Below are 23,529 nucleotides of genomic sequence, written 5' to 3' on the forward strand. Positions count from 1 at the left end.
CGAATAGCCAAAGCAGTCTTGAGGGAAAAAAACGGAGCTGGAGGAATCAGACTCCCTGACTTCAGACTATACTACAAAGCTACAGTAATCAAGACAATATGGAACTGGCACAAAAAAAGAAACATAGACCAATGGAACAAGATAGAAAGCCCAGAGATAAACCCACGCACCTATGGTCAACTAATCTACGACAAAGGAGGCAAAGATATACAACGGAGAAAAGACAGTCTCTTCAATAAGTGGTGCTGGGAAAACTGGACAGCTACATGTAAAAGAATGAAATTAGAACACTCCCTAACACCATACACAAAAATAAACTCAAAATGGATTCGAGACCTAAATGTAAGATCGGACACTATAAAACTCTTAGAGGAAAACATAGGAAGAACACTCTTTGACATAAATCACAGCAAGATCTTTTTTGATCCACCTCCTAGAGTAATGGAAATAAAAACAAAAATAAACAAATGGGACCTAATGAAACTTCAAAGCTTTTGCACAGTAAAGGAAACCATAAACAAGACGAAAAGACAACCCTCAGAATGGGAGAAAATATTTGCAAACGAATCAGCGGACAAAGGATTAACCTCCAAAATATATAAACAGCTCATGCAGCTCAATATTAAAGAAGCAGGCAACCCAATCCAGAAATGGGCAGAGGACCTGGGTGGACATTTCTCCAAAGAAGACATACAGATGGCCAAGAAGCACATGAAGGGCTGCTCAACATCACTGATTATTAGAGAAATGCAGATCAAGGCTACAATGAGGTATGACCTCACACCAGTTGGAATGGGCATCATCAGAAAATCCACAAACAACGGGTGCTGGAGAGGGTGTGGAGAGAAGGGAGCCCTCTCGCACTGTTGGTGGGAATGTGGATTGGTGCGGCCACTGTGGAGAACAGTATGGAGGTTCCTTAAAAAACTAAAAATAGAATTACCATATGACCCAGCAATCCCACTACTGGGCATATACCCAGAGAAGGCCGTAATTTGAGAAGATACATGCACCCCAATTGCAGCACTATTTGCAATGGCCAGGTCATGGAAGCAACCTAAATGCCCATCGACAGAGGAATGGATAAAGAAGACATGGTACATATATACAATGGAATATTACTCAGACACAAAAAGGAACAAGATTGAGTCATTTGTTGAGACGTGGATGGATCTAAAGACTGTCATACAGAGTGAAGTAAGTCAGAAAGGGAAAAACAAATATCGTAGATTAACGCATGTATGTGGAACCTAGAAAAATGGTACAGATGAACTGGTTTGCAGGGCAGAAGTTGAGACACAGATGTAGAGAACAAACGTATGGACACCAAGGGGGGAAAACCGCTGTGGGGTGGGGATGGTGGTGTGCTGAATTGGGCGATTGGGATTGACATGTATACACTGCACTGATGTGTATAAAATTGATGACTAATAAGAACCTGCAGTATAAAAAACAAACAAAGAAGCAAACAAAAAAACAACTAATACTAAACTTTCTTTGGGTTATTTGTATGGAAATATGTTAATATAATTGTTTCAGACATTACATGAAATTTCTAAAAATCTTATATGTTCTGGTATAATGTTATAAGTCATAATTCTAGTTATTACTTTAAAATGTACATCTCAGAAATAACTAAATTTCCCTGTCAATTGCATTATTATGAACTTTCATCAAATCTTTAACCGTGGTCATTTTTAAGTCTTTTGTCATTTACAGACAGTTCTGGGTGTACTCTGATGCTTTTGCAAAAATGTTCCTATAAAAGGGTTTCATCTTCAAGGAATTCATGGAAAAGACTCTGACAAGTACAGGTTTCTGGTAACTTACTATACTGCTGAACTGAATGAATACGCATTTTCAGAACTCTAATGGAAAACTGATAAATTCATAAAAGTGCTAACAAAAGATCAAGATAAAAAAAAAATTAATTACATGGGACTGAGTGAACTGATGAGGATGATTATAATTTTTGTGACTTTGTTTGAATAAAAAAAAAATATCCCACAAGGACTCAGAGGCAAAAAATATACAAATCAATTTTCACTGCAAAGTAAAGGAGCTGTTACAGTGGAGGATTACTAGACTGAATGTCAATATTATGACATAGTGGGAGTGTGTTTCGTGTTTGGTAATTGCAATCATTGTTGCTTTTGTTGTGGTCATCCATTTATAATGCTTGGTGTCAGTTTATTTATCTCTTGTAAAAATAAAATACAGTGTGTGTGTGTGTGTGTGTGTGTGTGTGTGAAAAAAAAAAAGATGAGAAACTGAGGCTCGAAGTCACAGAGCAATTAGTTCATAAAGTTAGGATTGTAGCTTATTGATCTCTGACTCCAAAGCTCAGGCACTTTTGACTAAGCCATACTAGCTCTACATTCCATTCTCAAAATATCTTCCGTTTACGTAGATCGTGTAACATGTTCACACCACATACAGGCGACTGTGTGTACACACATTACATCAGTGTTATTCTTTCCTTAAGCGTGGCTTTCTCTCTCATCACATTCTGATGAGGAGGCGTCCTTTGGAAGATGTGGTCTATAATGGCTAGACTGCAGCTTGCAGCTGAAGCCAAGTGAGGTGTCAGCTGTGTGTCGGCAGAGCTTATGCCCCATACAACATACACCAATTTATGCTGCCCTAGAGATGATAACAGGCAGGCTACAGAAATAAGTAGCTATCTTCCTCTCATTATGTGTTGTGGGTGGATAAACCGTAAACAATATTTCCTTCATTTGAAAGTTGTAAATGCAACAGATGGGGAAATTTCTGTTAATAGAGTATGAGAAACCTTACGTTTCTCTATTTCGTTTGTAAATACAATCTTGTTCTGAATCACAGTGATTTTGTGCAAGTCTGGGTGTGGTGGACATTACTAGGCCTCCTCAGTATCCATGCCCTCCCCATTTCCAGACACACAGAGACCATACTTCCCAGGCCCCGCTTGCATTAGGAAGGGCCACGGTACTCGTCTGGCCAATGAGCTGTAAGCAGAAGCAGTGCGTGTGTGGCTTCTAGAACAAAGTAACTTAGTTCCAGATGGGTAACCTTTCAGAACTTTTTTCTTGCAACAGCCATTGTGGAAGCATGTGTTAACATGGAGGTGCCACAGGGTCCACAGAGACCAGACTGCGGAGCCAACCAACACACACAGGATAACTGTCCTGGAGAATTGCCCAAATCCACGGCAGAATTTGCATAAATAAAAATAAACTTTTGACTTTTGTTTTCTTAAGCCACTGAAATTTAAATGTCGTCTCTTAACAATGTAAGAGACATGACTTGGACCCTCCTGACTAACGCTGTGGGTGAGGTCATTTCACTCATACCATAAAACAGCATACACATCCTTCTGTCCTAATCCAAAGTAATATATGCGTTTTAATCTCATACTCAATGTCTTCTACAAACTGGCCCAAACCTACCTTCTGAAATTACCTTCTACCATCCTCCAAGTGAAACTAAACACCATTCTTTGACCACATCTCACAATTTCTTGCTCTTTAAATCTATGTTGTTCCCTTGCCTAGCATACTCTCTTCCTTTCACACATATCAAATTGCTATCTTTAAAAGGCCCAACTCATATGCTAACTCTTCCAATGAAACCTTCCCTAATCCCACTATTCCGAAGTAATTTCTCCTTCCTTCAGATTTTCATATTTCTTGCTGCTCCTTCTAACTGTATATTTTGTATTATGCTTATTTTACACATAACATTATATTAGTTTCAGGTGCACAGTATAAAGATTTGAAATATGTATGTATAGTAAAATGATTACCCCAGGCTACTTAATTTCTATCACTGCACATAGTTACGTTTATTTCTTGTGATGAGAACTTTTAAGATCTACTCTCTTAGCAACTTTCAAACATACAACACAGTATTAATAACTATAGTCACCATTCTGTACATTATATCCTCATGACTTATTTTATAACTGGAAGTTTGTACTTTTTGACCCCCTTCACCCATTTCACCCACCCCCGCCCACCTCCCACCTCTGGCAACCACCAATCTGTTCTCTGTATCTATGAGTTCAGGGTTTGGGGTTATTTTTAATTTTTTATTTCTATTTTTAGGTTCCACAAGTAAGTGAGATCATACAGAACTTGTCTTTCTTCGTGATTTTTTTCACTTAACGTAATGCCCTCAAGGTCCAGCCATGTTGTAGCAAATGGCAACATTCCCTTCTTTTTTATGACTGAGTAATATTCATAGATATGTCAAATCCTTTGCCTGTTTTTTAATTGAATTAATTATATTTTTATTGTTGAATTATATACTGTAAGGTTTTAATGTGTCTTGCCAGAACTTTTTTTCTATTACTAGAGTATGTTATTTTTACTATATGTTTTTAAATGGCATTTATGACACATACAATTTTGTAACTTGCTTTTTAAATTTAATATATTGTGATCATCTTTACATGTCTATGTCTAATTACATCACTTCCAATGACTGCTTTGTGGCTCATTATATGAATGTTCCATAATCTAAAATCTAATGCTTTTTTTTTTTTAACATCTTTATTGGAGTATAAAATCTAATACTTTAAATTAGATTTAAAGTCCATGGGACGTTCCTGGTGGTCCAGTGGCTAAGATTCTGCACTCCCAATGCAGGGGGCCCGGATTCTATCCCTAGTCAGGGAACTAGATCCCACATGCCACAACTAAGAGTTAGCAAGCCACAACTAAAGATCCCGCATGCCACAACTAAAGTTCCCACATGCCACAACGAAGATCGCGCACATAGCAATGAAGATCTCACATGCCACAACTAAGACGCGGTGCAGCCAAATAAATAAATAAATAAATATTTTTTAAAAAATGTTTAGGGCTTCCTTGGTGGCACAGTGGTTAAGAATCCGCCTGCCAATGCAGGGGACAGGGGTTTGAGCCCTGGTCTGGGAAGATTCCACATGCCGCAGAGCAACAAAGCCCGTGTGCCACAACTACTGAGCCTGTGCTCTAGAGCCCGCAAGCCACAACTACTGAGACCACGAGCCACAACTACAGAGCCCATGCGCCACAACTACTGAAGCCCACATGCCTAGAGCCCGTGCTCTGCAACAAGAGAAGCCACCGCAATGAGAAGCCCACGCACTGCAACGAAGAGTAGCCCCGCTCACCACAACTAGAGAAAGCCCGCACAGCAACAGACCCAGCACAGCCAAAAAAAAAAAAAAAAAATGATTTAGATTTAAATACAGGATTTATTTAAAAGGAAAAGAAAAAAATGCCACACTGCATCTATATCTTTGAACACTTATACAATCACTTCTTTTTTTAATTGAGGTATAATTGACATATAACATATTAGTTTCAGGTGTACAACATCATGATTCCATGTTTGTATACATTGAGAAATGATCATCAGGAGTCTAGTTAACGTCCATCACCACACAGAGTTACAAAATTTTTTTCTTGGGATGAGAACTTTTAAGATCTACTTACTCAGTAACTGTCAAATCTGCAGTATGGTATTATAACCTATAGTCACCATGCTGTATATTATATTCCCATGACTTGTTTATTTTATAACAGGAAGTTTGTACCTTTTGACCCCCTTAACCTGTTTCACCCATCCCGCCCCACCCTGCCTCTGGTAGCCACCAATCTATTCTCTGTACCTATGAGTTTGCTTTGCTTTGGTTTTTTGTTTGTTTGCTTATTTGTTGTTTAGATTCCACATATAATGCAGTATTTTTCTTTGTCTGACTTTTTTCACTTAGCATAATGCCCTCAAAGTACATCCATTTTGTTACAAATGACAGGATTTCCTTCTTTTATATGGCTGAATAATATTCCTATATCTATAGAGAGAGATACAGCAATCCCATTTTCTTTTTCTATCCATCCATCAATGGACACAGGTTGTTTCCCCATCTTGGCTACTGCGAATGATGCTGCAATGAACATGGGGTGCATACATCTTTTCAAATTAGAAAAGATGGACTTGCTGGAGGTTTTCATTTTCTTCAGATAAATATCCAGAAATGGAAGCGCTGGAAACATATGTTAGTTCTGTTTTTAAGTTTTTGAGGAATCTCCATGCTGTTTTCCATGGTGGCTGCGCCAATTTGCATTCCCATTAACAGTGCATAGGGGTTCCCTTTTCTCCACATCCTCACCAATACTTGTTATTTCTTGTCTTTTTGATAACAGCCATTCTAACACATGTGAGGTGATATCTCATTGAGGTTCTGACTTGCATTTTCCTGATGATCGGTGATGCTGAGCATCTTTTCAGGTACCTGGCCATGTGTGTCTTCTTGGAGAAATGTCTAATCGGATCCTCTGCCCATTTATAATTGGATTGTTTGTTTTATTTCCTATTGAGTTGTATGAATTCTTTATATATTTTGGATATTAACCCCTTATCAAATATATGATTTTCAAATTAAAAAAATTTTATAAATAAATAAATAAATAAAAAAGAATCATCTGAGTTTGCTAAAATGCAGATTCCTGAGTTCTGGTTTAGGGTCAGGCCTAGCTAGGAATCTTCATCTCGGCCATCATTCCTCCTCTCCAAGTATGATGCTGACACACTTAGCAAACGCTGCCGGGATGAAACATTCATCAGCAGCTGTGGCTGCTGTGATCATTTCATTCAAGAATATCTGAAGATTTAAAAGACAAAAACAGGGGATTCCCTGGTGGCGCAGTGGTTAAGAATCCGCCTGCCAATGCAGGGGACACGGGTTCGAGCCCTGTCCGGGAAGATCCCACATGCCGCGGAGCAACTAAGCCCGTGTGCCACAACTACTTAGCCTGCGCTCTAGAGCCCAAGAGCCACAACTACTGAGCCCATGTGCCACAACTATTGAAGCCCACGCACCTAGAGCCCGTGCTCCACAACAAGAGAGGCCACCGCAATGAGAAGCCCACGCACCGCAACGAAGAGCAGACCCTGCTCGCTGCAACTAGAAAAAGCCCGTGGGCAACAACGAAGACCCAACGCAGCCATAAATAAATAAATAAATAAATAAATCTATTAAAAAAATAAAATAAAAGACAAGAACAGTCGAGAACAGAAGGGGTCCTGAACATTAGGGCAAAAGAGCAGCAATCAGCCAGCGTCCAGCCGGGGACGTGACCTTGACCCATTTTCCTGTTGCGGCCCCGACCACTGCCATCAGGAAATCCAGCTCCAGGTAAGGGAGAGCGGGCAGGTTTGTAATCTGTGACCTCTCATTACCTCTGTCTTTGCCAGGGAACACGTGGGCAGCCCAGAGGCCTGCTACTCAGACTTAAGAGTGAGAGGAAGCAATTGCTGATACTTATGAGAACCGCTTACTCAAGCATGAGTGCAAATACTTTGGGTAAACATCAACCTTCCATTCAATATGAGTCCAGCAAGGCAAGAACTACTGTATACTCTCTTGGGCTACTGAACAGTTCTGATGGCAAACCTGGTGGGTGGGATGGTGGGGCACCCACTCCTGGACTCTGAAATGGAGTCAGAGGCACCTATTCGGGAAGGTCACCTTCAAGTCACTGCCCATTCCTAGGATTCTGGAGTCCTGTCTCAGGAGGGGTCACTCCCTGGGCTAGTCTTCTGTCCTCCTCTCAGAAGGACAGGAGCGAGTGCTCCCTTTTATCTCTGAGCTGCAGAAAAGGCCCACTCGTCTGTGTTAAGTGGGAACCTCAAATTTATCTATTTTACTCACTTATTCAGTGTGGAGACTTATGGGAAAACCCAGTTTTATTTTGTTATTAAAGCAAGCATTGTCCTCGGGCATATTATTTATACAAAGATAACTGTACTTCAGAGATTGTTATGTCTTGTAAAAGTGAACTTTAACCTCAAAGAGCAGGCCTATTATCTTACTGGCCGTCCTCCTTGATAATTTGTTGCCCTGCCATAATGTTGTAATTGCTACCTCTGTCTTCCTATAAAGTAAGATGGCTTTTCGTGTCCAGGAGACAATCACTGGCCCAGGCCTCTTCTCCTACATGCACGGCAGCAGAATAAACACCATGACTGTTAGATTCTTTATTCAAACAAGGAAGTCGAGAATCTTTGTCTCAAAGGATCAGCCTAACAAGTAGCCAGTATTTATTAAACACCTGTTCTGTGCCATGTACTGTCCTAGGTCCAGTTTGGAATGAAAAACCAAAACTAAAACCTGAGCTTTGCTGTGAAGAGACTCACAATCATGGTGGAAAGTCAATAGTTCACCACAGAACTGTTGTACAATAGAATAAGACAGAATAAACGAATGCTGAGAATTTAAACCCAAACCTGAACTGCAACCTACAGGTCTAGCTTAGCATCGTCACCTGACCTCCACAAACAGCAGTCAGTCTGCTACAAGTAGAAAGTGCTTAAATTACACTGGAACTGAAGCCTGGTCAGCTGCCAGTAAGGTAACCAGAGGGGCAGCAGAACATCTTGGTTAGAAGCAAGTTGAGGGCTGTGGAGCTAGAATGCTGGGGTTTGCATCCCAGCACCATTGCTTACTGGCTGTAAGGCTTTAGGCCAGTTTCTTTCTTTTCTGTGCTTCAGCTCTCTATCTCATAAATGAAGAAAACCACTACCTAACTCATAGGATTGCAGTGAGAGTTCAGTGAGTTCAGACATGTAAAGCTGCCAATACAGCACCAGCCAGCAATGCTCAACAAACGCTACTGCTACTGTTATTGTCATCACCGTCCGCTAGACCTTGAGGCTGCCAGACATGCCAGAGTGACCTGTGTCACCTGGGAAAAGTACCAGTCCCTTGTATGCCTTCATTTGTTTTGGGGGGGGGGGGGTTGTTTTGTTTTGTTTGTTTTTGGCCATGCCTCGCAGCTTGCAGGATCTTAGTTCCCCAGCTGGGGATCAAACCCAGGCCCCCTGAAGAAAGTGCGAAGTCCTAACCTCTGGACCACCAGGGAAGTCCCTGTATTCCTTCATTTGAACCCTGACCTAATTTCAAAGGATCTGATCAGACCCTTCTTTCCTGTCCCTTTCCCATCTTCAGGTTATGTTCTTCTCGTTCATTCTCTCCCATGACTCCTTCCCTCTAAGTATCCGCTTCCTGGCGGGATACACCACACACCTCCACCTCCAACCCTCACAGGACTGGGGGTTGAGGAGACAGGGGTCACGTGCTCAGACTCAATGTGGATCCTTCATGGTCTGGAAGCACCCGGGTCTGATTCTCATGAGAAAATGCCATTCACGGGTCAGAACTGGGCTCTACCCAGGGCCCCACAAGCATAGCCTTAAAATGGGGTCTCAGGAATTCCCTGGCAGTCCAGTGGTTAGGACTCCACGCTTTCAATGCCACGGCCCAGGTTCAATCCCTGGTCAGGTAACTAAGATCCTTCAAGCCGTGGGGTGCAGACAAATAAAAGAAAAAATAACAGAATCTCCACCTGGTGTCCTAGTTTGTAGATAGAGTTCAGGGGGTTTGTGACGGGAAAAAACTGGGATGGAAAAAAGTTTTCATTTTCATTAAGCTCTAACTGAAATGTATCATTCTCTTCAGTGATGAATGTAGGCAATAAACCACAGTGGTGACAGTGTATCTGTGATGGCCAGCAACAGAAATATAGAAATCGCAGATACTCTCACATCATGGTAGACTTGCTGCAGATGTCTTAATATATTCAGTTCTCACTACTCTGAAAGTGCAGAGAAGTTATGGACGCACTACTAGACCTTATTATTTAACGTATTCATTAAAAAGCCAACATATTACTACACTACGCATTTTATAAAATATTTTTATAAAGGTATTTCAATATAGTTGATTTCTTTTGTAATCCTGTGTACTTTATGCATTTAAAAAATATTTTTCCTAGGGGAGTTGTAGGCCTTACCAGCTTGCCAAAGGGATCCATGGTACATGAAATGGTTAAGACCCCCTTGCTTTAGAAGGTTGAGGACCACTGAAAAGGGCTGTAATATTAGAAAGATGAAAGACACGCAAATACTTACTGAAATGTGGCATTATAATATTCTTCAGGCGTCACTATTTTTGGTCCACCAAAGTAGTCCAGGACCCAGATATTGGTTATATTCAACTTAGCGAAGAACCAATTATGGCTGGATGGCCAGGTTTTCATCTCAGGGTGTCGAATGAATAATGAATTCTTTGCAACGTCCATTTCTGCTTCACTCACCTAAAAGACATATGTAAAATAAACCTACTCATAGCAGTGACATTTTGTTTTCTTGGCTGTTAAGAATGTGTGATTCTAGCATTCCACAAATCCTAAAGAGTTTATTTAGTTATAAATCCTGATTTTTTTAATTTTTATTTTTAAAATTAATTATTGACCTATAATTGACATATAACATTGTATTAGTTTTAGGTGTACAACATAATGTTTGATATGTGCATACATTGCAAAATAATCACAAGTTTAGTTAACATCCATCACCACACATAGCCACAATTTTTTTCTCATCTTTTTTCTTTTTCTTTTTTTTTCCCTTGTGCTGAGAACTTTTAAAATCTACTATAAATTCTGATCTTATGGAATCAAGAGGAAGTAAAGGAAGTTCGAAGAAATGCAGAGAACAATGGAGATTTCAAATGTTGGTGATAACACATACTATAATAAAGTGGGAAACCATCATGAGTACCAATTTTCACTGCTAAATAGCAATTTTGAGCTATCAGAGTAATTGGCACAAAGTGCTATAATAAAATGCTACTGGTGGTTATGCTATGTAACATTAGCACTTTTATCCCATTACATGCACATGTTAAACACGTAGATGAGTGTACACAAAGGATAAAAGTCTTTAGAAGAAGCACAATGGAACTCAAGAGTATCTGCTGCCCCTCTTTCTCTTGCCAGTGAAGGACACTCAACTCTAGAGATGCATCCACATAGAATTTTGAGACCACAGATAAAACTTATCTGAGGTATTCATGATTGACAAGGTCAAGAAGCTGGTCTGCTGCTTGGCGATCAGATCAGTTCCCATGACACCTCGCCCTTTGCCCTTCCCACGATTTTATTTAACCTCTTCCCTCTAGCACTCACCCCAAACTGTCTAAATTCATTTCTAGTATTTAATAATGGATACTCCCCTTTTAACCTACTAAATCCACTCTCTGCTCTAAGCCACTGTTAAAATATGGAGACAAGGAACCCAAACATGGGAAATATTGTACAACGTACAACATGGTCAGGAGTATAAACTTTGGCTGGGCAGATGTTCCTCATATACATGCTTAATAGCTGTTATATCTGTTCGGCTTCAAAAAATAGTTCGTTTTCCTCATAAATATCTTATTGAACACCTATATGAAAGCAACTGATTAAAACCGTTAGCTTTCATGAAATTACATACCAGAACATATTCTAACTCTGTATCTCAACCACAAATCAATTTTATTTTATTCTAAGATATCTCTTCCTTCATTGTTAATAACATGATGCTCTTCTGAAACAAGTATCTGTTCTTGTAGGATAACTATTTACCTTGATAACAGTTCCTGACAGTATTATGTGAGCACAGAGGGGACTTTGGGGATCAAATCCATATTTCCTGCAGAAACTAGTCTCTGCCAAAGACATGGTCAGCGTAGCATATGGATTCTCCTGTAGAGAGAAAATGAAGACCTCTCATGTGAAATACTGTCTCTGGAAAGGTAATAAATTTCACAAGTTGCATACCGTCCCCAGAGCTTGACCGTTCTTCCATGAAACAATGAACTGGAAAATACCACCTTCCACTTGGGAAAATTACTACTTGGATAGAGACTGATCTTTACCCTCTCTCCAAAAAAGGTGTGTTGGAGGTTGTTTCATATTTAAAATTAATTGACTTGGTAAGAATTATTTTAACGCTTTTTTTCTCTTAAACTCTTAATTTGTCCCATATTCACCAGAGGAATTATAATTACAGTACCACCCAAATACAAGGCTGATCTCTAGTCTTCACTGAAAGACTAAAGGATTAGACTAATGTGAAACTAGTGCATAAAAATACCACAGTGGCTCAACTAGCTAACTGTACAATTTAAGCAAGAAAGTAGCTGAATCATGCTTCTTGGTTATCTTATGCTAGCAGAAACTGTCATGTGATTTCAAAACTGGAGAAGTTGCTCATTCCTGTTCTAGCAATAAGAGAATTCTTAGATTAAAAATGTGATGCAAGCAAAATTCCTAACTCTTTCTTATTCAGAAATCAGCTTCATAAAAGGCACTGTTGACAGATTACAGTAAAATTCACATGTTGTATTTAGTGTTTTAAACCCCAAGTGTCTTGTGTGGGGAATTGTGCCATCTCACAGTGACCCATCAAAACAGTGAGTCATAAAGAGATCTCTTTGGAATCATTAGGCCAAATGTTTGCTGTCAACAAACTATTAGGTAAGGCACTATAGGAGACCAAAAATAAGGGAGGGGGAGACTCAGATAAGGTCTTTCCCTTCTCTGTAAGTTTATAATCTGGTTGAAAAGTCAGACATAAATAAAATTTTTTAAATGCAACACAAAGACGCAGAATAGGTCAAAAAGCAGCACATAACTAATTGCCAAGGGAATGGTACAGTTAAGTGTATTTGAAGTTCAGAGTAAGAAGATGTCAGCACAGCCTGGAGTGATATGGAAACCCTAGAAAGCCCTATAACATAGGCAAATCAGCACAAAAGTGGGAAGACGTATTAAAGGTAAAGGGAATGGTAACTGCAAAAACACAGAACTGGGAAAGTGTAAGACACGACTGTGAGTAGTGAAAACCCAATTTGCTTGAAAGAAAGGCTTTCTGAGGGAAGGGGGTTGGGGACAAGGTGGGGGAGAGGTCAGGGGCTGGGGGTAGTAAGGGTGGTTCACCTCCAAGCTAAGGAGTCAAGATTGTATTTTATAGGCTGGCATCTGTCAGTGCTTTCCAAGAACCACTTGCCTGGAGAGCTTGTTAAAATGCTGATTTCTGGGCTCCATTCCCAGCCCAGGTATCTGCATTTTTAACAAACACCCAGGTGAATCCTATGCAGCTCTATGCAGCCAGATGTTGTTAAAGGTTTCTGGGCAGACGGCAATGCTGAGTGGTATTTTGTTCATGTAAATCTGGTGGGTAAGGTATACAAGAACAGACAGGAAGAAGACAGAGGTCAGAAGGAGGAGGAAAAGTAGAAAGCAGAAACCAGCTTTAACTGGTTAATTGCCGGCATCAGATTCAGACTAATTCTGATGTGGCCATGCCTTTTCACTGCAATCACAGACCTGAAATCCTGGGTAAGTGCCTCACCACTGTCTTTTTCTAGAGATGTCAAAGACCTGAGCTCAAGTTCCACCTGACAGCCATTAGCTGACTAGTCACAAGTGAGTCTCTGCACCTCTGAGTTTGAGTTTCCACATTTCCTAAAATGAGGAAGATAGTATCAGCAGAAGTTTAAATATATTCATGTGTAGCAGTGGTTCTCACTGCCCTCCCCCAATATTAGAAGCATCAAGGAGGGATTTGGGGTGTTTTTTGTTTTTTTTTGTTTTATAATATGTGTTTTTAGTAAAATGTCTTGGAATTGCCTTTTTAAAAGTCTTCCCAGGTGACTGTATTTGCAGCCAAGTTTGAACAGCACAAGGTGGGAGTGGAATGAGCTTGCTCTGAGCAAATGTCTAAGGGAGTGGAGCGGAGTGGGCTGGGAATAAGAAAATGGTGAAGGGGGTGTATGTGTCTTGGCTAAAGGAGGCAGCTGCTTCTGGTTCTGCTCAAAGAATGCAGGCCCCCAGTGCCACAGAGCTTCCAATTTTTCAAGAAGTTAGAAATTTAGACGTTTACTCGCAATCTCCATTTTTGAATGTTGAGAATTAATTCAGATTTATTAAAAACAAAACAGAACTCTGCGTGGGCCAAAGAAAACCAGTCTGTGGGCCTGATCAGCTCATGGGCCACCACTCTACGACCTGTGTTTTGAAGGCAGATGGATCTGGGGTGAAATTCAAGTGTGGCCAAAGTCTTTGGGCAAGTTACATAACCTATCTAAGCCTCAAGTTCTTCATCTGCAGAATGAGGATGGTAATACCCCCCTCAAAGGGTTATTAAAAGAGACAATGAGTGGAAGATGAATGGAAAGGTCAGCCTGGCACACGGTGAGTGCTTCAGCAAATATCAGGTTTCTTTCATCTTATTTCTATCAACAGTGTTAACCTCAAACCTGGGATCTTTTGTCAAAAGAACCTTCCCCAAATCAGGCTCCATTCCTGGACTCAGTATGGCTCTAGTCTCCCAAGCTGTGACACCGCTCTTGACACAGCAGGGGTCCACCAGAGAGGTGTTAACCTGGCCTTGCCCCAGATGGTGGGCAAAGGGTAAGGACATGGCCCTCCAAAAGGTCTGATCCCTAACGGGGAAGCTCATGTGCACACGAGGCCTAAAGACTGCAATAATCATTCACGAAGTTGTCTGTTCGCTTCATGCTGCTGAAGGGAAAATCCTTAGTTCAAAAGAAGCGGTGACAAAGAGAAATCCCGAAGCCACTTATACAAAGTGCTAAACTACCCAACAGCCTCTACACCCGGTAAAGCTTTTAATAATTAAAGCCCAGTTAATGAGACACCGTGCCTCAAGACGACTCAGGGCTGAGAAGTCTTCCAGGTGCTGGTAAAGAATTCGCCCCAAGTGCGTGGCGCGGTGGCGAGGGCGTGTGTGAAATTCCTGGTATTTAGTTGCCCAACAACTGGAAAGCTGCAATGTCAGCCCGGCCAGCGCGGGAGAGAAGAGGCAGGGGTTTGGGCTGGGTTCACATTCTTATCTCTACGAGGCTGGCTCTCCTTCGCAGGCAGAATTCAAGCTATAGTCGAAAAGCTCGCGCTCCGACCCGCGGAGCCACACGGCCCCGCCCGCTCACCTTCAGGTTGCCCACCGACTGCTGCATAGGGCTCAGGTAGAAGTAGGGCACGCCGCTGCCCTTGGACGGGGGCCCGTCGCTGAGCGATAAGACGTCGGCGAAGGGCCGGCCGCGCACCCCCTCCTGAGTGGAGATGGTGGCCAGCGCGCCCCAGTCGCAGACGTTCGTCACGAAGCGAGCCACCAGCGCCGCGTTCTCGCGGGGCGGCAGCAGCTCGGCGGCGCCCCAGTCCCCGTGGCCCCGGCCACCCCGGCCCCGCGCCGGCGCCACCAGCAGGGCCACCAGCGCGGGCGCCAGCAGGAAGGCGAGCACGGCACGCGCGGACCCGCGGGCACACCCGGCCATGGCGATGACCCCAGCGAGAGTCCGGAGCCCTGCGACCTAGGAGGTCCAAACCTAGCCCAGCGCTACCGGCCCCGCCCTGCGCTACCGGCCCCGCCCACCGCGGGAAAGCCAGCCCCGTCCCTCCGAAGAGGACCAATCGGAGTACGGGAGTGGTGGGCGGGAGGGCGTGTCCCTAGGCCGGCTCCTCAGCCTGCTGGGACCCGGCTGTTTATCCACCTTCCTACCGCTCCGCCCCGCCGCTGTCAGGATTGGGAAATCGTCCTAAATGGGATTTGTTTTGTTTGACGGATGGAAAAACGGAGGCTTAGAGAAATTAAGCAGTTGCCTAAGTCATACTACTAGGAAAGGACCAGTCTCTTCACCCGTACGCCTTCCTTTAATACCTTTGGATATGACTACCTGGCATCTGAGAGGAAATGCTGCGTTTTCCACGTATGCTCCTCCTTTCCGTTTACTTCACTATCCGCACCGAAGAGCAGGAAGGGTCCCAGTGGGACAGATAGAAGCCCCCAAATTTAACACCTTATAAACTGCTCCTGGCCCAGGAGTCTCTCAGACAGAGACACTCAGGGATTATCAGGATTCCGTGCACGAATTTGTTTGTTTTTTAACATCTTTATTGCAGTATAATTGCTTTACAATGTTGTATTAGTTTCTGCTGTATAACAAAGTGAATCAGCTATATGTGTATATATATATCCCCATATCTCCTCCCTCTTGTGTCTCCCTCCCACTCTCCCCATCCCACCCCTCTAGGTGGTCACAAAGCACAGAGCTGATCTCCCTGTGCTATGCGGCTGCTTCCCACTAGCTATCTAGTTTACATTTGGTAGTGTATATATGTCCATGCCACTCTCTCACTTCGTCCCAGCTTACCCTTCCCCCTCCCCGTGTCCTCAAGTCCGTTCTCTATGTCTGTGTCTTTATTCCTGTCCTGCCCCTAGGTTCTTCAGAACCTTTTTTTTTTTTTTTAGATTCGGCATATATGTGTTAGCACCATGCACGAATTTGAACTCATGGAAGCCAGTTATGGGCCTAAGTCATCAAGCTTGGAGGCAGTGGTTTCACAAATGTCTTGCCCTTGCTGACCCCTCACCCCATGTAAGTGGCATTTCCCTTTGTTCCTCCTAAAAAGGTCTCTTCAGTCTCTTCAGGGGTGCTTCCTCTTTCTGATACTCTGGGAATTGGTAAGTAAGCTCATACCACCTAACCTGCCGTCTTTATAATTATAAGCTTCGGTCACATCTCCTCAGGGTGAGTCCTCATCTTTTTGGCCTGGCCTCAAACCCCCATTTTCATCGTTGTTATAAATGCCGCGTGGTGGTGCTGGTGCAGGAGTTTGTCAGCTCTGGCTCTGGCGGACCTGGCTCTCTGAGGCGTTCAGCAAAGGTGAGGTAACTTCCCTCAGCTGCCCTGGGCCAGTCACCTGAGCAGGTGGGGGCTACAGGTATGTGAGCCGAAGCCCCGCCTCCATGTCCTGCCTCCAACTCCGCCTCCCCATATTCTCAGGAAGATTCTCAGGCTACAGCATCAGAACTTGGGTACAGAAATGAGAACTTTTACTCTGAGTAGCAGCCTTCAGTTCCCTCTGGTGGCCAAAGTGTGTTACACACACTGCTTGCACATTCGGGTTAAGGGGGTGAGCACCTTAGTCAAAGTTGGTTTCCTTTATAACAACTGAATTTGGGAGAGCTTCGAGCTAGATGGAAAACTAAGTGGGAGAAATCTGAGAGGAGGAAAATCAGGTTTATCATTTTCAAAACAAATATTTAATACAAATTATTTGAGTGCCTACCAATTACAAATACTTCATCCCTAACCTGTTAAGGAAAAGAGCATATGGAGTTTCAAATTTGGAGTTCTAATCTCACCTCCGCCACTATCAAGTCATGTGAACGTGGGACTTCCATCTCACCTTTTTGGACCACTGTTTTCGACTCTAAAATGACGATTTGGATTAGATGATATCTGATACCTCTTTTGGTTGTATACTCTGTTTTTCTGTTAACATGCAAAACAGGGGCCTTTTGTAAGTTTTAGAACATGAACACTTTTTTTGCAAGAGGACTACAAAATCCTTCTTGTTTATTGCTATACCACTATTGCTAGTCTATGAAACAACAGTAAGCCCTATTATAGCCCCATTACAACACAGGTGCCTAGAACTTGGCCTCATGCATCTGAGCATGAGAAGAAGGTCTAAAAACCTCCAGTTTTAAGCACCTCCCCTCAGTGTCTGTCTTTGCACTGGCTGTTAAGTCTGCACAAAATGCTCCTCCCTCAGCTGCGGGCTTGGCTACCTCATTCACATCCAGATCTCCACTCAGATGTCACTTCTTAAAGGCGCCTCCCTGACCACTCTTTCTAAGAGGTCTTCCTTGGTTATTCTCCACTGGACAACCCTGTTTATTTCTTTCATAGTGCAGTAGTTCAGAATAAGTCGCCCCAAGATGTACCACTTTGGCATGTGAATTTTTTTTTTTCTGGAGATTTCTGTTTATTCATGAGGCATTTTCTTCCTAGTAAACAATGTTGGTGCTTCTTTGGTCCCTTCAAGAAGCTCTGGTATGATTGCATCATCCAATCTAAGATTTTTAAAATGCCTTTTAACTGCATATCTATAGAACAACATGAGATAATTCAAAGGAGTTACAATGCCAAGATTCATTCATTTGATTCATTACTATTTAGAGCCTTTGATGAGAAGATGAAGCTATCATCCTTTTTTGAGAGAAAATTGGCTAAGTTTAAGAGCCCTCTGAATATTCTGTAGGACATCCTGTTTCTGTCCTATTTCTTTATTCTCTGCAGTGATGACAGCTGTATTGAAATTCAATGCCCAGGATTTCAAGTGCTAGAAGCATGTAGATTATTTGGAGCTGAAAACAACCAAGGCCCAAAGACTTGGGAAGAATCTTTGACCTTCCCCCTAACTGCCTAAAAGTAGCAGAGGACCTGTTCCAGGAAGGGAGCTATCACCATAGATAACTATAGTATAACATGAACTAGTTGTTGTAGACAGGGAAGAGCTGTCAACCAAAAAGTAATGCAGGAGGCTGCAAAGAAGGAAAGAGTTTATTTGGGGCCTTAAGAATTGCAATTCAGGAGACACAGATTTGGGTAACCCTGAAAGAGTGTGCTGAGAAAAAGAAAGAGTCAGGGGTTGTTAAAGCCAAAAAACCCCAAAAAGCCACGAGGTTGTTAAAAGTAGCCTGGCAAGAATTGTGATGACTTTGACTGCAGTCAGAAAATATTTGTCCATAAGGAATAACAAGTTGTTTTAGGGTAGGGGTCCAACAAATAGACTGTCACAAGTTATTTTAGGGTAAGGAGCCAATTAATATTTTGAGTATTTGGCGGGTGTTGTGGGTGTCTGGATGACTTCATCACGTCAAAAGGTCAGATTCCATCCCGGCTGAGATGTGCATAAGTCATAATTCTTTAGTAGCCTCCTGGCTCCATTTTAGAGAGCTCTCTTAGGAATACCTACTCCATTTTTAGTTTCCTTTCACAGAACCCAGCAAAGTCTGTTTGTTAAAATTCCTCTCTGCAACCTATTGCTTCTGTATGGTGCAGAAAACATTTGTTTACCAAACGTTTGCTCTTTTTCATCTTCCTCTGAATTGCTTTCTTTCCCTTTGAAGTCCCAGATTTCTACCCCTTTCTGTTTAGTCTGGAATGACATATAGATCTCATTTAGCATGACTGTCTTTGGAATCTTTCATGGTATGTGGATTCCCCACAGTACTTAATTAAATTTGTTTTTCTCCGGTTAATCTGTCTTATGTCACTTTAGTTATTCGACCAGCTAAAAAAACCAAGAGAGGAAGGGGGAAATTTTCCCCTCCCAACAATAGCAATCATCACACTCTGCAACAACCATATTTATTTAGTTAGGTATTTGTTCATTGTCTCCCTTGCCAGAACGTAAGCTCCAGGAGAGGAGGAATGTCGTCTGTCTTGTCCATTTCCATATCCTCAGTGCAGAGTAGGCACTCAATAAATATTTATCGAATGACTAACTGAGTTAATGAGTAATATCTGATGGAATTCTTTGCACATAGAGCCTTATAAAATCAACATTTAGCCAATGAGGACAACTGAATGGAGACATTCAAGGATAGCAACAGGTGCTTCACCTCTTAGCAAACCCTCCACATTGGAGTACTGGGAAAAGCCCTTAGCCAGGAGTGGCTGGATCAACCATCCAAATCCCACTGCTTCTCATCTGGACTTTCTGTCCATATTTGAACAGCCTGAACTGATCCCCAACTCCCACAGACCCATCGGGAAATAGTGATCTTCTCCTTACATCTGGGTTCGATCCTGGTGAAGGACGCACCCTTTTACATGGTGTTACCCTTGTTTATTTGTCTGGGTCACTGCCAGCCCAAGTTTCATCTAGTTCAGGAGCTGTGGCTACGTTATCTCCATATCCCAGCACTGAATGCAATGCCAGACATCCAGCAGGCATCCATTACATGCTACTGACAAAATGAATTGTATCAGAACAGTTATACCAACCACAGAATGTTCTCAGGCTGTCTGCAATAGCTCAGGAACTTTCTGCTTTGCAGTATACATGTTTCAAATAGTAGGTTGCTTAGTGACGTGGTGAAGAAAGCTAGCTTTGGAGTTAGCGACTTAAGCATGACTGTGATAGGATGAGTTCCTCCTCATTAAAAAGAGGAAAATAATACCTCCTACCTCATTGGGTTTTGTGGCAATTAAATGAGATAATGTAAAATACCCAACATAGCTCCTGGGACATAGTAAATGCTCAGTAATTTCTAGTTGTTATCTTAGTGATTGTTAGCTTTTGTTCCACTCTTTCTGTTCCTACTTTCTATGCTGCAAATCTGTAGATTGTTCATTTAATCTCTTTTTGAAATTGAATGCTTTCCACTGTGGCCTCTGTTTAAAAAAAAAAAAAAAATGCCTTCTGAAAAAATAACTTTACAAAATGTCTGGGAATTCCTCAAGCAGCTACTGAGAAGTTTCACAGCCTACACCTACTTTCAGGGAGAAAATGCCCATGCATATTATTTTTCATTAATCAGATGTCCTTTCCTTCACACTTTTTATCATCCACCCTCACTTTAATCGAATGTTCCCAGACTTTAAAACATAGTAATACAGGGCTTCAGTGGTGGTGCAGTGGTTAAGAATCTGCCTGCCAATGCAGGGGACACGGGTTCAAGCCCTATCCTCGGAAGATCCCACATGCCGCGGAGCAGCTAAGCCCGCGAGCCACAACTCCTGAAGCCCAGGTACCTAGAGCCCGTGCTCTGCAACAAGAGAAGCCACCACAATGAGAAGCCCGCACACCGCAACAAAGAGTAGCCCCCGCTCACCATAACTAGAGAAAGCCCGTGCACAGCAACAAAGACCCAACGCAGCCAAAAATAAATAAATAAAATAAATAAGTTTTTTTAAAATACCTTAAAAAAAATAGTATTACAAAGCTACCCTTTTGTTGACTACCTTAAGTTTTGTATTTCATGCATACTTACATTTGACTAACAGTGGTTTTCCAGATGTTTTGGAAATAATTCTTGATTCCTGTCAGTCTACAGGACATGTTTTCCACCTGCCTGGATAGTGCTTGGTACATAAAAAGACATATTATCAAATATCTTTTGAATTAAGTGTTTTAGATCAAAAGCACATCAACTAAGCTTTAGAAGAGTAATCTTCCTAGTATTTCAATGATTTACTAATATTAAATAGGAAAAGAAAGTTATCTGTGAGTCTGAAGAAAATTATTAAATTAGAATTTACACTAAAAGCCAGTCTTTCACATCATTATCATAATAATTTAAGGAGTACAAATAAAAGAGTACCTATAACAAGATATATGTCCACTTTGCCTGCCAGATGCCAAAATTATCACTATGTATGCATTTGTGTATTAAATTTATGCCTTTCACAAGTATACATTGAGTGCTAGCCAAGACCTGGGGGCACAGTGATAGGTGCTGAGAAACCAAATATTAATAGACATTGTCCCTGCCCTTAAGGAAAATTTCTGCCTAGTTAATTAGCAGGTAAGCAAATAGAAAAATTATAATTCAATGTCATTAGTGCTATATGGAGGACTATACAAAGGGCAAAGGAAACACAGAAGAAGGAACCTAGGCATACCCTCAAGGAAAGGCTTCATATCAGAGACAATTCTTGAGTTGAAACTTGAAGGATAGGTAGAAGATTGGCAGACAATGCGAAGGTGGGAGAGAGAGAAGGAAGGGAAGAGTTTTACACAGAGGACCTAGAATGTACATGGGCATGGAGACATGATGTGTTGGGAAGGCAGCTGTTGATGAAGGGAGTGTGAAGACCCATTGGTGGGAGACAGGCATGTTCAGCTGTGTAGGGGAAATGGATCACGCCAAGGGCTGTAGTCATCCCAGGGATCTACTGGGAACGGATCCACTTCTAAGCTCACTCACGTGGTTGTTGGTAGGATTCAGTCCTTTGTGTGTTGTTGGATTGAGGGCCTCAGTTTCTTGCTGGCTGTGGGCTGGAAGCCTCCCTCCATTCCTTGCCACATGGGCCCCTCCGTAGGGCAGCTCACACCATGGCAGTTGGCTTCCCTTGAAGCAACTAAATGAGGGAGAAAGAAGGCCAGCAAGATAGAAGCCAGAGTCTTTTCATAACTTTTCTTTTATAATCTTGGAGTGGCATCCCATCACTCAAAGAGAGGTGATTAACATAGAACACAAATACTAAGAGGTGAGAAAGACGGGTATTTGGGATTGGTGCGGTTACATAACTTTAGTGTTCAGTTATGAATTCAGAAAAGCATCTACAATTTATATTTGTTCTCCAGACCAGCTCTGTGCTTTCCCCTGGTCTCATGCCTTAGTCTAGAAATGGAACATGATGGAAAGGGGAAGAAGTGACTAAAAAAAAAAAAACTCAACCACATGAAGTGCTTATGGTGGCAGTAATGTTTGGCAACAGTGGAGCAGCTGTGGGCTGGCGCAGATCTGCAGTGCCTAACACAGTGGTGCCCCCTGAAAGTGGCTGGACTAATGGTTCTGACAGCAGAAGAAGGGCCCTCATGCAGCAGTGCAGGCAGAGGTGGCTTCAGCAGACACTGGAGGTTGAGCTCATTTGTTTTGAGCCTGTGAGAGACATCTCGGTGACAGTAGAAGCTTGGAGAGGAATAGAGGTCCCACTGTGTTGAGTGGAGATGAGGGCCATAGAGCTAGAGTTCAATGTTAACGTGACCTGTTTTATCTCCCAGGCAAACAGAAGCTACCTATATAGGTAAAGCTTTCACTGGAAAGAAGGAAAAATCACTGGCTAGCTAGTTTGCGGTGAATGAGAAGTTGACTGTGGTCCGAGGTCTTAAAGTGTCAGGCAATGCACTGAATTCAGAACAGCTATTCTTATGTTCCTCTTGTTTCTTCTCCACAACCTCTGAGAGGCTTAGGCTCGGAGTCAAAATCTTCACTTATCAAAAAAGTGCAGGAGTTGGGACTTCCCTGGCAGTCCAGTGGTTAAGACTCGGTGCTTCTACTGCAGAAGGCACGGGTTCGATCCCTGGTTGGGGAACTAGAGCCCACATACCTAAGATCCCACATGCCGTGCGCCCAAAAAAAAGTGCAGGAGTGACATGGCAAGGTGTAGGGTGATAGGGATGGCTTTTTTTTTTTTAATATCTATTTATTTATTTGTTTATTTTGGCTGTGCCAGGTCTTAGCTGCGGCACGCCAGATCTTCGTTGCGGCATGTGGGAACCTTTTTTTTTTTAAATTGCAACACGCGGACTTCTTAGTTTCAGCTTGCATGCCAGATCTAGTTCCTCCACCAGGATCGAACTCGGGCCCCCTGCATTGGGAGCGCAGAGTCTTACCCACTGGACCACCAGCGAAGTCCCTGGCCTAGCTTTTTGTTAATAGTTTTTCCTAAAAGCAAGAAGGGAAATGAAAGCTAAGTTGTGACAGATAGAGGTGAATTGTCAAGATATTACGTGGCTTGCATATAGAGCCTTATGTCATTTAGATCTCGCTCCATACACACCATTACTTAAACCAGTGTTTGATGAATATTTATATGTTTAATGTAAGGATATTTTGCAGAGTAGAAAAGCCACATTTACTATATCATGTGCCTTATTTCCAATAATCACAGGCTTTCATAACATGGGAGATGATTTAGTTTTGGAGTTTAAATTGTGACTGAAGGCAGTGTTAGTAACCTGGGTGACTGCTAGAATACCAGATACAGTAACTAGAATTAATTAAAAGACCTTTAAAAATTTGCCTTATGGGGGCTTCCCTGGTGGCGCAGTGGTTAAGAATCCACCAGCCAGTGCAGGGGACACGGGTTCGAGCCCTGGTCTGGGAAGATCCCACATGCCGCGAAGC

The 23,529-nt window shown here is 42.3% G+C and overlaps 1 protein-coding gene across 2 annotated transcripts in view; it reads right to left on the reverse strand.

Annotated features, from left to right (window-relative positions):
- Positions 1–15,227, reverse strand: part of CREG1 (cellular repressor of E1A stimulated genes 1) — a 28,175-nt gene extending 12,948 nt beyond the window's left edge. Inside the window, exons 1-3 of one of the 2 annotated variants that reach the window (XM_036825586.1) lie at positions 14,810–15,225; positions 11,439–11,558; positions 9,940–10,124 (exon numbers count right to left, since the gene is read on the reverse strand). In XM_036825586.1, coding sequence (XP_036681481.1) covers positions 9,940–10,124; positions 11,439–11,558; positions 14,810–15,154 — 650 coding nt within the window. In that variant the 5' untranslated portion in view covers positions 15,155–15,225. Of the gene's footprint in view, positions 1–9,935; positions 10,125–11,438; positions 11,559–14,809 lie in introns of those variants that run through there. The other variant, XM_036825594.1, reaches the window with a different exon arrangement.
- Positions 15,228–23,529: the final 8,302 nt, after the last annotated feature.

The sequence above is a fragment of the Balaenoptera musculus genome, chromosome 1, assembly GCF_009873245.2.
Source record: "Balaenoptera musculus isolate JJ_BM4_2016_0621 chromosome 1, mBalMus1.pri.v3, whole genome shotgun sequence".
Taxonomy (NCBI): Eukaryota; Metazoa; Chordata; class Mammalia; order Artiodactyla; family Balaenopteridae; genus Balaenoptera; species Balaenoptera musculus.